Here is a 16,291-nt window from a genome sequence, read left to right as displayed (position 1 = left end):
ACAGGTGTGGCTCTGAAATTGATAGTCTTGCTTATGATGGACTCTTCTGGTTTGCTTGATTTATTTTGCTCATGTCAAGTGGAAGACTGCCTCAGTTGTTAACTCCCAGTCCTCTAACCAGTGCTAAAGAGGTAAGAATACAGGATACCAGATAACCAGATAGCGCTCAGTTCAGGGAGAAGGTACGTCTCGGTAGGAGTTTTCTGTTGGTACCTGGCTTCCGGGGCTGCAAAGAGAAGTATTGTTAGAATCACTAAGTGATATTCTTTATTAAGCACCTGTTTCGTGCCAGCCAGCCGTTCTACATACTCACCTCTTAACTCACCACTACCCTACAGGCAAATATCACCTGCCCTTCACAGGTGAGGACGCACAATGAGATTAGCAGGTGTGCCTGGGGCCACTCAGCTGGGAAGAGGCATATTGATCCCGGGCCTTAGGACCCCTGATTTTTCCCCCAGGAGTAAAACTTGGGGAGCAAGTCCATCTTTTTTTAATGATGCTCAGGACAAATGAATCAAATATTTAGACTAAAAGAGAAGAAAGTGACCTTAAGGAAATTAGGAGCTACTACCTCTGTAATAGCTTTTTAAAACTTCAGCGCTAAGAGGCACCTAGGTGTCTCAGTTGGCTAAACGTCTGCCTTCAGCTCAGGTCATGAGCTCAGGAGCCTGGGATCCCAGCCCTGCTTTGGACTTTCTGCTCACCGGGAAGCCTGTTTCTCCCCCCCCCGCCCCCCATGGTTGTGCTCTATCTCTCTCACTCTCTCATATAAATAAATAAATAAAATCTTTTTAAAAAGAAGAAGCAGGTTAGACACCACCAAAGAAGTCATTTTTACACCTCCCGAAAGACCTATTGAAATTACCCAGAAAATAGTATGGGAAACCCCAAGATGGAAAACATCAGCAGGAAGAATAGCAGTACAAATTTTTAGACACTGAGAAGGGAGTAGAAGTTGGTATGATCTTGAAAAGCAGCTTGGCAAAACCTAGTACACTTAAAGTGCCTGTGGCTGCTGGGGGTTGGGGGGGTGCGGTCAGGGAGGTTCCATCCCTCAGAACCTAGCGATTAGTTGCCATGGCAGCAGGCCTGCCAGCCCACTTCCTCTCGGGAAAGTGCTCTTGCTGAAGGCAGCTGCCTTGCTCCGGTAAGTCCACCCCCCAGGTGCAGCCTATAGCCAACATGGGGGTATGAGGCCAAGCCACCTAGCCCCAGTATGGGACAGCTTGAAGGATCACCCTAGCACCAGAGAGGCTTCACTGCAACTGCCTTGTCATTAAACTTCTCTCTCTACCCCAGCCTTCCTCCTTCCAATTCCCTACAGCTGTTATTCCAAAGAAGACCCGGCCCTGAGTGTCCTGCAGATAAACCTCCAAATGTACTTCCTGGAGAAGCCGACCTGACCCCACAGTCTGGGGTGAAAAACCACCAAATTACACAGCAGACTCCCATAGGTTTTCACTGCAGCAATAACAAAAACTTGGAAACAAAAGAGCGTTCATCAATAGGAAAATGGATACACTTGGCCTCAGTCATAAACAGTCAATAAATACACTATTTACACAGTGTTAGAACTAGAAGAAACACGTGGGAAAAGATTTGTGGGAAAAGATTTTTATATAATCTTGAACTGGATAGACCTTTCAAAAGTCTATTGTATACACACAAGTTTCTAAGTTTCATGCAGTGTACACAAAACTCAGAATCCATTAAATAAAAAATGAAAAGCCTTACTATATATACATCTTAGAAATTAATTCCCAGAACTAAAAACCTAAGACATTTTAAATCAATCATGTAAAAAAAGTGTGACATAATCAGACAAAGAGCTAAGTTTCTTAATATATAAAGAACACCTACAAATCAGTAAGTAAAAGGACCACGACTGATAGAAAAATGGGTAAAGATAGAAAAAGAGAAAGAAATGCCTTTTAAACATAAAAAAGATTCTTGGGACACCTGGCTGGCTCAGTTAGTAGATCATATGACAAGATCTTGACTCTAGATCTCTGGGTCTTGATCACAAGCCCTACATTGGGTATAGCGTCTACCTAAAAAACGAACATATGAAAAGATGCTCAGTTTTATCCATAGTAGGAGAAACACAAATTAAAACTACAATGGATACTTTTAAATCACCAAGTTAAGAAACACTAACAAGTGTGATAATATTGTTTTGAAAAGGATGTGCAAAACCAGGCACTCTCATACTTTTGGTGGGAATATAAATGGGCACAGCCTCCACAGAAGGAAGATTGGCAGCTCCTATAAAAATTTTTAAAAATAATTTCAATCCATTTACAATGACAGGGATGGAACTAGAGAGTATAATGCTAAGTGAAATTAAGTCCACCAGAGAAAGACAAATACCATATGAGCTCATTCATATGCGGAGTTTAAGAAACAAAACCAACAAGCAAAGGGGAAAAAATCAGCAAACCCAGAAAGGTCTCTTAGAGAACAAACTGATGATTTGCTTGGGAGGCAATGGGAGGATGGGGGAAACAGGTGAATGGAGATTAAGAAGGGCACTCGTGATGAGCACAGGGTGTTGTGTGGAGTTGTTGAGTCACTATATTGTACTCCTGAAACTAACGTAACACTGGGTGTTAACTAACTGGAATTAAAACAAAAACTGTATATAAAAAAAATAATTTTGATCCAAAGGGGGCTCCGTAGCTCAGTGTTCAGAACAGCGGTCTTGTAATAATTTTGATCCAGCAAAAGTAAAGGAAATAACAAAGATGTCCAAGACTATTGGTCCCAATCTATGATCCCAATTTACTGACATATAAGTTGTTTAAATTCAATTTTTAAATCTCTCCTTTAAGTGAAATTCCTCTTATTTGGTGTTTTTAAACTTCTCTTCCATTGGGGGGGCAGTGCAGTCAAGTGGAGAGAGCATGGGCTTTGGAGGAGTAAGATGGGACTAGGGGGCGGGGGGGGGGGGTAGCTTAGAAATAGAACCACGGAAGGGCACATGGCTGGTTCAGTCAGAAAAGTGTGTGACTCGATCTCCGATCTCAGGGTCCTGAGGTTCGAGTCCCACACCTCACAGAGATTACTTTAAAAAATAATAATAAAATAAATAGAACAGGAAAGACTCCTAAACTTCATGGTCCCCCTTACTAGCTCCCCACCCTCCTTGGGCCCATCCCTTGGTTCTCCCCACGACAAGCTCTGAATCCACCAGGCGTTTATCCTGCCCGAGAGAGAGGCTCTGCTTGCCCGATAGCCTGTCATCTAATCTGAGGCTTCCTCATTGGATAAAGGCTTGCCAAGCCCCTTCCTGGTTGCTTCTCGTGGTAAACCTTGCCGAGGCACGGACTCTAGTCCAATTTCTTGTGCCCAGGAGAGCAAACTTGCTTCAGTGGCATAGAGCAGGCCACGGTGACTTTCTGCAGGAAGAACATCCTGGTCCTGGAGGGAGGTCCCCAGAGCCTTTATCCAGGACCTGGCCACTCTGGATGGCCCTCCCTGGACCCCATACCTGGCTTCAGCCACCACCTGAACGCTCCAAAGTCTCCCACCCTACTACCCTGATTTCCCCACCAAGCTCAGCTCCAAATGTGGGGTTTACGTAGCCCTGGAGTTGAGCGAGGCCCCGCTCTGGCTTCCTCCATTGTAAACCCCTCTCAGACACCACAAAGCACTTCCTCAGCCCTGAGACTCCCAGCCTCCTGGGCCTTTGGTCCTAGGTCTCAGGTCCTTGCATCCCCTCCTCACCCTGTCCCTCCAGACCTTTGAAGTTTTAACCATTCCCCAGTTTCCTCCAGTAATCACCTAGGGATCCCTGAAGGTCCTCATGCCCGATTCCTTCCACTTCCTGGAACCTGGGCTGGGCTGCTAAACCCCCTCAACCCTCCTGCCTCTGTCCTCCATCCCTGCAGGCCTGAAGCCATGGGAGGGGGCAGGTCTGGCTGTGGAGCCCCTCCTCCTTTTGGCCCTGCCTGCGGAGGGAGGGATAAAGGTGCACCTGAGGAGCCTGCTTGATTCTCACTAGGGGCTGCCCTCTGGAATGGACTCCACAGAGGAAGATGGCAGCCGCCATGGTAGAGAGAGGCCTGGCTCCCAGCGGCCATGCAGGTAGGGCTCGGGGTCTCAGTGGAACCCAGGGAAGGTGGGAGAAAAGGCTTGGAGGTTTGGCCTAACTTTCGAAAGCCCAGTGTCTAAGAATGTGGGGTGCATCAGGGGGAGGAGTGGCTTCCTTGTCCCCACCCCGATGCTGGAAGGGTCTAGAGATCATCTCCCATACCCTCATAGTCCAGAGGAGGAGACTGGGACCAGAGAGGAGAAAAGATATACCAAGGCTGCCCAGCTCAGTCAGGGCTAGCCCATGGTCTGACCCTTCCCCAGTTGCCTTCTTTCTCTTCCACTCAGCAAAGATTTCTCTGCTCAGAAACCCCAAACAGAGGGTGGGATCTGGTGTCCTGGTAACCTCTATAGCTCTGGCACTTTGCAGGGAGCCGGATATTCATAAACGTTTGAATGGAAACAGGTCGTGTTAAACATTACACCATGAGAGAGTCATTCCTTTGGGTATGCTCACTGCTCCAGCGCCTCAAGCACCAAGCCCGTTTTGCGGTCTCCCCAGGCCTGGATTACCTGTGTCTTTGGCTCTGTCCCTCCTCTTTGGCCTCAGAGCTTGGCTTGAGAAATTCCCCAAATCAGGCAGCCCTTGCCCTTGACAAGTCAATCTTGGTTACCTAGAGAAAAATTGGGCTGAATGAGGCCACCTGGGTCCTAGCTCTTTTTCTGAGTCCTACTTCTCTGAGCCTCAGATTTGGAAAACAAAAAATGACTCCTGACTTTTAAGGCTTGTTTTGAGGATTAAATAAACTGATCTGATGTTTCCACAAGCAAAATGTGTTTCACTGGTATGATTAATGCGTGTGGATGGAGGGCCTAAACAAATAACAGTAAAAACAGGTTTAAGCAATGCTGGGTTAGATGGAACAGGCTCCTTTGCAGGACTTACCAGAGCCTTTTTTAACAGATTTATTTATTTATTTTAGAGAGAGTGTGTGAGAGCATTGGGGGAGGAACAGAGGGAGAGAATCCTCAAGCAGACTTCCTATTGAGTAGAGAGCCCAACAAGGACTCCATCCCATGGGATCATGACCTGAGCTCAGCCTGTGAAGGAGACAGTTGGTGGCCCTGTCCTTGGCAGTTCTGGAGATTGGCCTCAGTGGTGGTCCTTGGGGAAAGGCAAAGCCATCCCAGCACATCTCCCCTTCCAGCGGATTTCCATCCTTGGACTGAAGAGAAGACCTACAAGTGCTTCCTCTGAGGGTTACTGGCTCCTCTTCTAGGGTTACCTACCCCCACCTTCCATGGAGACTCTCTTTAACACCTCACCCCTCACCCCTCCCTCCACCTTCCCCAACCTTGCCGAACTTTGTCACCCACTGGCCTGGTCCCTACTCCAGCCCAGCCTCTTCTGGTTTACTCCCCACATTGTAACTGAGAGCAGAAACCTACAGACTAGGCCTCTTTCAAAATCTCCTAAAAGAAATCTGGAAAACCACATGTCCCGTCCATGCACCAAGTTACCTAGTGGTTTGCATCATCACATAAATTGTTGCAAAGAGGATCATGTCTTAAAGTATTACAAATAGTCCCACTTTATAATAAAACAATTGCTTTTGGGGAAAAAAATCCAAAAGAGCTTTTTAAAAGATGTGTTTAAAGAGAAGATACATCACTAAATCACATGCTTTTTGCCATTTCTGAATCCTTCCTCTCCAAGGCTGGCCCTTGAGATTTTGAGGGATGTGTTCAAAGCCCCGAGCCCACAAGAACTTGCCCTCAGTCCTGCAGCAGCTTCTCACTTTTTCCAAGCCAGGCGGTGAGAATGATAAGCAGGCATCACAGAGCACTGGGCTAGGGTAGGCTGTAGTTCTGGGTAGAAATCTCATTCCAAGGTATTCTGGGCCACTGGCTGTGGGTCTTGCCAATGAACTTGGTGTGTGGGCAGCTGACCAGAAATGGCAGGTGAGCAGGGTGGCTGTGGGTAAGTACATTTTTCTTTCATCTATCCAGGAGCATCTAACTACCAGAGAGATTTTACATATAATGTCCTCCATCTAAAAATATATATAATATATGTATTTTATATGTGTGTATACACAGGCTGTACAGGTTTTTAAAAAATATTTGAGAGAGAGATTGCACGAGAGCAGGGTGAGGGACAGAGGGAGAAGCAGACTCCCTGCTGAGCAGTGAGCCTGACTTGGAACTTGATCCCAGGATCCCAGGGGTTCATGGCCTGAGTCGAAGGCAGATGCTTAACTGACTGAGCGATCCAGGTGCCCCCAATACAGGCTCTTACAATTTTACATAATTCCTTTTTTCCTTGAATGCCTTCTCTACTTCACTGACCCACAGGATTTTATCTTAACATTTTTTCTATTCTCAGATTCCATCTTTTACTGATGACAATAGTCTATGCTCCTGTAACAAAAATACTTGTGAAACTTACTTTTTTTTGGATTTTGTTTTTAGTAGTAGTCAATTGATCAAAACAACTTAGATATATTACATACTTTGTCAGCTATTAAATAGCAAAGAATTTTCTTTAGAAATTTTTCTCCTGAGATAGGACAATTGCTTTTTCTTGCCCCTTCCCCACCTCCAAAAGCTCCTGTGTCCGTGGATAAATGTTACTTTTTGCTAGAATAAGCCAGGGTTCAACATCAATTTCTACTTTCAATTTTTATTTTGTTAAAGATTCTATTTATTTATTAGAGAGAGACAGAGATAGCGAGCATAGGCTTGGAGAACCTGGCTCCCCGCTGAGTAGGGAGCCCAACTCAGGACTCGATCCCAGGACCATGGGATCATGACCCTAGTGGAAGGCAGTCACTTAACTGACTGAGCCACCCAGGCATCCCCTACTTTCAATTTTTAAAAAAAGATTTATTGGGGGGACACCAGGGTGGCTCAGTCGGTTAAGCCATGGCCTTGGGCTCAGGTCATGATCCCAGCGTCCTGGAATTGAATCCCACATTGGGCTCCTTGCTCAGCAGGGAGCCTGCTTTTCTCTCTGCCTGCCACTCTGTCTGCTTATGCTCTCTCTCTGACAAATAAGTAAATAAAATCTTTAAAAAAAAAAAAGATTTTGGGGGGCACCTGGGTGGCTCAGTTGGTTAAGTGTCTGCCTTCGGCTTAGGTCATGATCCCAGCATCCTAGGATCAAGTCCTGCATCAGGCTCCCTGCTCAGTGGGGAGCCTGTTTCTCCCTCTCCCACTCCCTCTGCTCGTGTTCCCTCTCTCCATTTGTCTCTGTCAAATAAATAAAATCTTTAAAAAAGATAATAATTTAAAAATTAAAAAAATTAAAAAGATTTATTTATTTTAGAGAGACCACACATATACCCAAGAGTATTCTTTGAGTTTCTTCTGAATTAAATGCCAAAATTTACATAGCAGTCTATCAAAAAACTTACTGTCTAATGATCTTATATTACACTCCTGGCTTTCATAATAGCTTCTGTAAAAATAGCAACAATACTGGGGCACCTGGGTGGCTCAGTTGTTAAGTGCCTGCCTTCAGCTCAGGTCATGATCCTGGGGTCCTGGGATCAAGCTCTGCATCTGTCTCCCTGCTCAGCGGGAAGCCTGCTTCTCCCTCACCCACTCCCCCTGCTTGTGTTCCCTCTCTCACTGCATCTCTCGCTCTCAAATAATAAATAAAATCTTAAAAAAAAAAAAGGAAATGCAATGGTTTCCCACATTTCCAAGGCAATTTAAAAAAAAAAGCAACAATACTACTATTATCATTATATTATGTAACAGCAGAACATTCTATCTGGAATAATGATTATTATCTCTTCTGCCTCCTCCAAGGCCTTCCCCAGCCACCCTGTCAAAAGTCAGTCCCCACCTAGCCTGCTGTTTGTCCCCTGCTGAGTCTTCGTCACAGCGCTGGCCTGGATCGGTTGTGCCCTTCTCACAGGGCCTGGACTGGGGGAGGCAAATCAGATAACTTGTGTGGGACTGAATCCTCTCTTTGTTTATGAGTTTAATATTTTGGTCATGGTAGAATTTCTTGGGCATGTATTTTGATCTTTAAGATAGGATTTCTTGTGTTGGGTTTTGGGGGGCATCCCCTGAAATTTTGTGTCTGAGGGGAACGCCTCACACCCCACCCACGAGTCGTGGCCCTATTTCTTGGTTCTCTGGTCGCTTCAACGGGAGCTCCAAAAGCAGGTTCTTCATCCGGGGGTTCCATGTTGTTGTTGTAAATGAAGGACCATGTGACCCATGATTTGGCACCTTCCCCAGCAAGCCCGGAGCAGGGGGGAGCTGTCGTCCATCATCCCCTCCCTCTGCCTGCTTCTCTGTCTGGGGCTCAGCACTAGCCATTCTTGGGACAATGGTGCTGGCCGTTCTAAGGTGGACCGTCAACTTGGGCTAGTGGTCTGTGTTCTCTTGAGACCATCCCCATCCCTGACGCCCTGGGCACCTCATGTGTGGTCTCATTTGCCCTCAAAGCAAGGAAGCACATGACAACTGTCCCCATTCCCAGGTCCAGGCCTGAACATATAGTAGATTCTCAATAAACACCTGCCCAACCCAGTCTCCTCCTTCCCTTTTCTGCCTCCCACCTTCTCCCTCAGAAGCCCTTGTAGTAGTGATGGTGAGGATGAAAACAGCTAATGTTTATTGAGGGCTCACTATATATATTGTCTTTGTTTTTAAAAATTTTTAGAAGATTTTATCTATTTATTTGAGTGAGAGAGAGCATGAGAGCAGGGTGAGGGGCAAAGGGAGAAACAGACTTCCGCTGAACAGAGAGCCCGATGAAGGGCTCGATCTCAGAACCCCGGTATCAAGACCTGAGTCAAAAGCAGATGCTTAACCAACTGAGCCACCCCAGATGCCTCCATATATTGTCTTTAAATATACTGTGTCATTTAAATTTGATCTCACCCCATGAAATAGGTATTAATATTATCCCCATTTTACAGATAAAGAAACTGAGGAATGGAAAGGTTGTCCAAGCTCACACAACCAAAGAGTAGAGGTATCAGGCAGAACCGGCTAAGGAATCTGTGAGACCCAGTTCAAAATGAACATCAGGGCCCTTGTTCAAAAATGTAATCATTTCAGGGGCACCCGGGTGGCTCAATCAGTTAAGCATCTGCCTTCAGCTCAGGTCATGATCCCTGGGTCCTGAGATCGAGCCCCGCATCAGGCTTCCTGCTGAGTGGAGACCCTGCTTCTCCTTCTCCCTCTTCTACTGCCCCCCACCATGTTCTCTTTCAAATAAACAAAACGTGTTTTTTTAATGTAATCCTTTCAAGAGGATAAGAGCAGATCATTAAAGCAAGTGCAGGACCCCAGTGTGACAACACAGATCTGTGCCCATGAGGCTGGCCCTGGTACTGGAATTTGAACGCAGAGCTCTGACTCCAGAGCCCACAAAACTCTGTGCTTGGAGGAAGAGTAATCACTGTGATTTACTAAGTACCCACTACGTGTGTTATGCAAAAATCTTTAAAGAACCCTTGCAACAACCCTGAGGCAACAATGAGGCATTGCTAATCTAATTTTAAGGATGAGGAAACCAAGCTTTAGGGAAGCTGAGTTGCTCACCCCACGCACCCCAGAAGGTCAGGATGTGAACACAGGACCAACTCCAGAGCCTGTGCTCTCCGATCCTACAGCCTTTCTGTCTAAGGATCACAAAGGCAGGAGCTAAAAATGGGGCTGAGCCTGACTCAGGCAATCTCTTAGGATCTCTGCCCGTGGGGCCCGTCGCTGGGCAATGAGCTACTACTTTGCACAAGGCAGGAAGAAGTCCCAGGTCTGCAGATACTTCTGGCGAGGTTTCTGCTTCCATGGAGATCAATGCAGGTAAGCACTCCTATCCTCGAGTGGGGAATAGGACTGGGGACACAGGAGGAACCCTCCCTCCATTCACCGTGCATCTTCCCAAAGCCTCTTCTCCCCTCTCGGCTCCAAATTCTAGGCTGAGCTAGCTCCGAGCCCTGGGATGGGGGTTGGGGGATCCTATCTGCTCCCTTCACTCTTCTCTTTCCCAATGCAGCTATCAGCACCCTCAGCCCCCTGGCCACCTGGAATGGGGCCGGCGCCATTTGGAGCCATGTGTCACCCTGCCAAGACCCTGGCTGGGGCTGACCTACAGGGGCTCTGAGCCTACCTCCTTGCCCTCTGTGGCTATGGGCTGGGATTGGCCCAGGGCCTGCTGGGGCAGGGAGTTTGGCCTGTCAGGGTTGGCCAGCAAGGTCGATGAGGTTGAAGACGGTTCCTGGAAATCCTTCTCACCATCATGTAAGTCATCCGGGGCCCTTCCAAGGGTGAGGGGTGAGATGGGGGGCCCAAGTGGGATCCAAGACCAAGGTTCCTGTGTTATCTCTGAGCAAGGTTTATATTTCTTTTATCCCTTTCTCACTTCATGATTCCCAGCTAGAGGGAAACTTTCCTACAGCTCTGTCTTTATCTATGTTCTAGAAGCAGAGTATCATGGGGCCTGTGGAGTCAAGCTACCTTAGTTTCTTAGGCCGGCTCTGCCACTTAGCAGCTGTGTGATTTTGGATAAGTCACTTGAGCTCTCTGGACACCCATGTCCTCATCTACAAAAGGACACTGATAACAGTACCTGTCTCACAGGGTTTTATGAAGTGCAGTGCATTCATAAATGTGATGTACTTAACTCACAGTACTGGATGCAGAGTAAGCAGTAAATGTGAGTGGTTTTTTTTTTTTTTAGATTACTGCTCTAATTCAGTGCTGTCCAGCTGATATAGAAGTCACACATACAATTTTTTATCAGCTTTGTTGAGATAAAATTCAGATTCACCAATTTAAAGTATACAATCCAATGAACTATAGTATATTCAGAGTTGTACAAACGTTACCACTATCTAACTTTAGAAGATTTTCATCACCCCAGAAAGAAACCCATTAGCAGTACCTTCCCCTCCTCCTCCCCCTAGCCACTGGCAAACATGAAACTACTTTCTGTCTCAGTGGATCGGCCTGTTCCAGACGTTTCATATAAATGGAGTCACACACCATATGGCCCTTTATGGCTGGCTTCTTTTCCTTGGCATAACATTTTCTAGGTTCATCCATGTTGTAACATAGATCAGTATTTCATTCCTTTTTTTTTTTTTTTTTAAAGATTTTATTTATTTGACAGAGAGACAGCATAAGCGGGGGGAGCAGCAGGCAGAGGGAGAAGCAGACCTTCTGTTGAGCAGGGAGCCTGATGTGGGGCTTGGACCCTGAGATCATGACCTGAGCCAAAGGCAGATGCCCAACCGATTGAGCCACCTAGGCACCCCCAGTACTTCATTCCTTTTTATGGCCGAATAATCTCCTGCTGTATGAAAATACTGCCTTTTGTCTTTTTTTTCATCAGTTGATGGACATTTGTTTTGCTTTTTGGCTATTACAAATAATGTTGATATAAGCGTGCATGTATAAGTTTTTGTGTGGACATACATGTTTTCATTTCTCTTTGGTATATACCTAGAAGCAGAATTGCTGGGTTGTATAGTAGCTCCATGTTTAGTATTTTGAGGAACTGCCAAACTGTATTCTGAAGTGGTCACAATTCATATATGCAATTTAAATATGTCTAGTAGCCATGCTAAAAAATTAAAAGGCTGGGGTACCTGGGTGGCTCAGTTGGTTAAGTGTCTGACTCTGAATCTCAGCTCAGGTCTTGATCTCAGGGTCTTGAGTTCAAGCCCGGTGTTGGGCTCCATGCTGGGTATGGGTGTGGAGACTACTTAAAAAAAAAAAAAAAAAGTAAAAAGCAACTTAGGTAAAGTTTAATTTTCATACTATATTTTATTTAGCCCAATTTATCAAAAAGTATATATCCAATATTATCCCAGCCTATAATCAATATAAAAAGTTATTAATGGAGGGGCGCCTCGGTGGCTCAGTGGGTTAAGGCCTCTGCCTTCGGCTCAGGTCATGATCCCGGGGTCCTGGGATCGAGCCCCACATCAGGCTCTCTGCTCAGCCAGGGAGCCTGCTTCCTCCTCTCTCTGCCTGCCTCTCTGCCTACTTGTGATCTTTGTCTGTCAAATAAATAAAAATAAAATCTTTAAAAAAAAAGTTATTAATGGAATATTTTAGTCTTTTTTGGTACTCAGCTTCAAAATCTCCTGTGTATTTTACACTTTCGGCACCTCTCTGTTCAGACTAGCTGCTGTTTGGGTGCTCACTAGCCACATGTGGCCAGTGGCTGCTGTTATTGGACAGCATGGTCCTCAATGGTTGTATTAGAGACTTACAATTCTGCCTGGATTCTGAGCTACTTGGGGGCTGGACGTTGCGTGCCTGTAGAGACTGGTGTGCACCAGATGCTGGGTAGGTGTTGCCTGAATGAGTAGATGAATGAACGGATCCAGTTTCCCCCAACAGCTGCTGATGGCGAACACAGCTACTCCCAGGAAAATCAGCCCCCCTCAGATCCAGTGCGGGAGCTCGTGGGCCCACTTCAGAGCTTGGACCAGAAGGTACAGCCGGTAGCGGGGGAGGCCAGTGGCAGAGGATGCCTGACTGGACCTCTAAGCCACCCAGCCCTGCTGGAGGAGGGTTCCATGGTCCCCGGGGCTGTATTTGGGGCAGCAGTGTGTCGGGCGGGAGGATGGGGACTGAATATGGATGTGCTCTGACCCTGCGTGTGGCTGCAGAGGGAGCAGGACAGTCGGGATATTGTATGTGGCATCTGCATGGACAAGGTGTGGGACAAGCCAGAGGCTGAGCGGATGTTTGGCATCCTGCCCAACTGTAGCCACGCCCACTGCCTGGGCTGCCTGCGCACGTGGAGGAAGAGCCAGCAGAACTTCCCGCTGGACGTCATCAAGTCAGTTTCAGAAGGAGCCCGGAGGCAGGGAGGGAGGGAACCCCTCAGAGAGGTCTGGGTTCGTGACTGCTTTCCACCCCTTACCACCTGTATAGGGCCTGTCCCCAGTGCCGGGTCCATTCCAGCTACGTCATACCCCACAAATTCTGGGTGATCACGGGCGCTGAGAAGGAGCAGCTCATCAGGAACTTCAAGGCTCGGACCAGGTGAGCCTGTCAGGAGGACCATAACCGCTTAGGGGAGTGGGGAATGCAGCCCCTGCTCCACTCCTGCTCAGCCTTGGTTCCCAGCCTGGGATCCCCCAAATCCTAGAAGTTCAGAGTGATGGAGATGGAAGACAAGGATGTGAGCTCTTTCCGCTATTTTGGAAATTGGCTGAGATGGCAGCAGCAGATCAAGTCCAAGTGTCTCTTCCAGCCTGGCACAAGGTCAATGCTGGCCAACTCTGGTTTTCTCAGCAAAACGAGAAGCCCTGCTTGGCTCTTACTTCTGATTTTTTTTGTTGTCGTTCTTTGTTTTTTAAGCAAGATGATAGATTGATATGAATACATGTTGTTGCATAGATGATTTTTGAAAACACAGGGTCTCTGAGAAGACCAAAAGGTCAGCCCTTGGAGCAAGGAAAAGGTGGGTAAGTTTTCATCCATTGGGGAGGGCGGGCATACATCCATATCTGGAATTAGGTACAATTAAAACTTCTTAATGCCGTCTTCCCAAAGGGTTACTTATGCATGACATATGCAAAGTATATTTGGATAAAGGGTGGGATAAAAAAGATCTTGTCTCTACCTGTGAGACATACGACGTCCTTAAGAAGGCACGTGGATTTTGTCTGTGGATTATAACAGCTAGATCAGCAAAATGACTGAGACAAAACTCGTGGGTAAATCTCACAGAGGATGAAATATTTGAGGTGGGTGTTGGAAGAGGAGTAGGGGCCCCTCAGGAGGAGAGAAATGAGAGTACTCCAGGCAGAGACAGGCCAAAATGTGTGACTACTGGCATCTGGGGTACCAGTGAGGAGTGGCCAGAAGGGAGCACCCAGGCCCGGGGGTGCTAGAAGAGGTATGGCTTAAAATGTAGAACAGACTTTGCACATTATCAGCTCCATGAACTAGGGCATCTTACAATCCTTGTGCTGCAGAAGAAGAAATTGAGGCATGTCTTTATGACTTCAGTGAGAAAGTGGGGCTGGAACCCAGGCGTTCTGACTCCTAGTGCATCCTGGGAGGAAGGGGGTCGGGGGGATATGGACTTAAAAGGGAAAAGGGCTAGACCTGGGTGGCCAACTGGCCATGAGGTGGAGAAGGAAGATTTAAGATGATGAATATTGGGTGCCTGGGTGGCTCAGTGGGTTAAGCGTCTGCCTTCGGCTCAGGTCATGATCTCAGGGTCCTGGGATCGAGCCCCACATTGGGTTACCTGCTTAGTGGGGTATCTGCTTCTCTCCTTCCCTTTACCCCTCCACCCTTCTTGTTCACGCTCTCCCTCTCACTCAAATAAATCTTAAAAAAAAAAAAAAAAAGTGAATATTTTCAGCATAGGTGGCCACAGAATGGCACTATCACCTGAGCGCAGAGAGGAACAGATGGGGGATTTGGACAGATGAGAGCGGGGTTTTTGTAGGCTGTCCAGATGGAGGGGGTCCTGTCTGACGCTAGGTTTGGGTAAATAGGAGGAGGAAGAAGAGAAATGCAGGGGGGGTCCTGCATTCACCCTGGGGCTGCAAGAAGTGGGTAAGACTCAAAGGTGTAGAGCAGGGAGTGATAATGCAGAGAAAAGGCTATTAACAGGCCCTTTATCCTTTTCTCCCTCCCATCCATCCTTCTCGGCAAGAAGGAAGCTGGTCCTACATAAGCCGATCACTGGTGGCCCACAAACTTCTCCTGTATTTGACGTTTCGCTCCTTTGGTGGTATTATTGAAACTTCGTTCAAAGAAGGAAAAGAGATCCCCAGGGTCACTGCTGCCCCCAAATAGACCTTGAGGGACTTGTGAGAAAGGCATCCCTTAAGACGTTTTACTGCCATCTGCTGGAAAATAGTTGTAATAAATGTAGTAAAATCTATACCCTGACACCAGTGTTGGCTGACTAAGAGTGGTAGAGTGGTACCCTTGTGGTATTGTACAACCTACCCAACCTTACATGTTAGCTTTTTTTTTTTTTTTCCCCTGGGGCAACAGGGCTTGAAGGCAACAGTCATCTCTCCTTCTGTCCTCTCCTAGCCAGATCCGGTGCCGATTCTTCATGCAAGGGAATGGCCACTGCCCCTTCAAGTCTGATTGCATTTATCTGCACCAGCTCCCGGATGAAGCCCTGACCTCTGATCCTCCCTGGACTGAGAGTATGCAGCTGATCTCGGGAGTGAGGTGGTAACTGCAGGGATATGGGACAGGGAGGCTGCTGGCCATGTTTATAATAAATGTCTGCGATAAATGTAAAAGCCATACATCATGTCCATAATGATAAAGGCACCTGCTGGGATGCAGCATCTTTGTACTATGTACAGCCTGCCTGATCTTACATGTCAGCCTTGACTCCCTTGTTCCTGGGGCAATGGGGTTGAAACTGATGGGTTTTCACTGATTTCTTTCTCTATTCCCAGGTGCTGGGCCCAGCAGGGTTCCCAGGGGGCACCGAGCAGGAAGACGAAGTGTTATTCATGGACTGTGCCTTGGCCATGGCCTTCTGGGGTTCAGAACTCTTACTGGATTCCAATGATTCCTACCTCGGCATTCTGTAACCAGGATCAACATGTGGGGGATGGGGCTGAGGGGCAGGGATTGCTAGGTGGTAGGTCTTTTCCCTTTCAGGGCTTGGTGGGGGCTGAAAGGAGCAAACGCTCCGCTCCGTGCCCATGGAGCACAGCATCAACACAGCTGGGGAGCAAGGGAAGAGGTGGAGGGCTCTTGCAAAGACAAAGGGTTCACTCTCTTGCCAGGGACTTGGTTTTTAACTTTGCTCTTTTGTAAGATTCTGAAAGAAAACCAATAAAATGCATCTAAGCCATCATTGCTGGTATCTAAAGAGTGCTCATAGCCCAGATGCCCTCCCCCTAAACCAAGGGTTGTTTCCGCCTTCATTCTGTTGCAGTATCACCTGTCACTTGACCTTGGCAAAGCTTCACTTTATGCTCCTAAGAGTAGGAGGGTGGAGAGGGCAAATAACATTTTAGTATTAGCAAAATAGTAATAACATCATGGATCTCATGAAAGGGACTCCAGGGTTCTTGAACCACTCTTAGAGCTTTCCTTCCTATTCTCCTTCCCATTGGCTAGAATGCCGACCTTAGTGGGCATAAGCCAGAGCCACCATCATGGTGTAAAGCTGAGAATGGAGAACTGGCAAGGCATTGAAGTTTATTTAGCATTCCTGACCCTACCCACTACTTGTCAGGGTCTGTCCCCCACACCCCCAAACAGCTGGTCATTTGAA

At 47.0% G+C, this 16,291-nt stretch overlaps 1 protein-coding gene across 1 annotated transcript; it reads left to right on the top strand.

The window, feature by feature from the left end:
• Positions 1-9,775: 9,775 nt before the first annotated feature.
• Positions 9,776-15,868, top strand: LOC309864151 (uncharacterized protein; the record flags this gene model as incomplete). The annotated part of the gene is made up of 7 exons (XM_082729464.1): positions 9,776-9,864; positions 10,058-10,302; positions 12,412-12,506; positions 12,684-12,856; positions 12,952-13,062; positions 15,082-15,200; positions 15,462-15,868. The coding sequence occupies 7 exons, from the start codon at positions 9,776-9,778 to the stop codon at positions 15,575-15,577; spliced, it is 948 nt and encodes a 315-aa protein (XP_082585590.1). The 3' UTR covers positions 15,578-15,868.
• Between the last annotated feature and the right edge of the window lie 423 nt (positions 15,869-16,291).

The sequence above is a fragment of the Mustela nivalis genome (genome assembly GCF_964662115.1).
Source record: "Mustela nivalis genome assembly, chromosome: 5".
NCBI classification, from domain to species: domain Eukaryota; kingdom Metazoa; phylum Chordata; class Mammalia; order Carnivora; family Mustelidae; genus Mustela; species Mustela nivalis.
The sequence above is the reverse complement of the archived record's forward strand: the minus strand, read 5'-3'. Positions and strand labels throughout refer to the sequence as shown.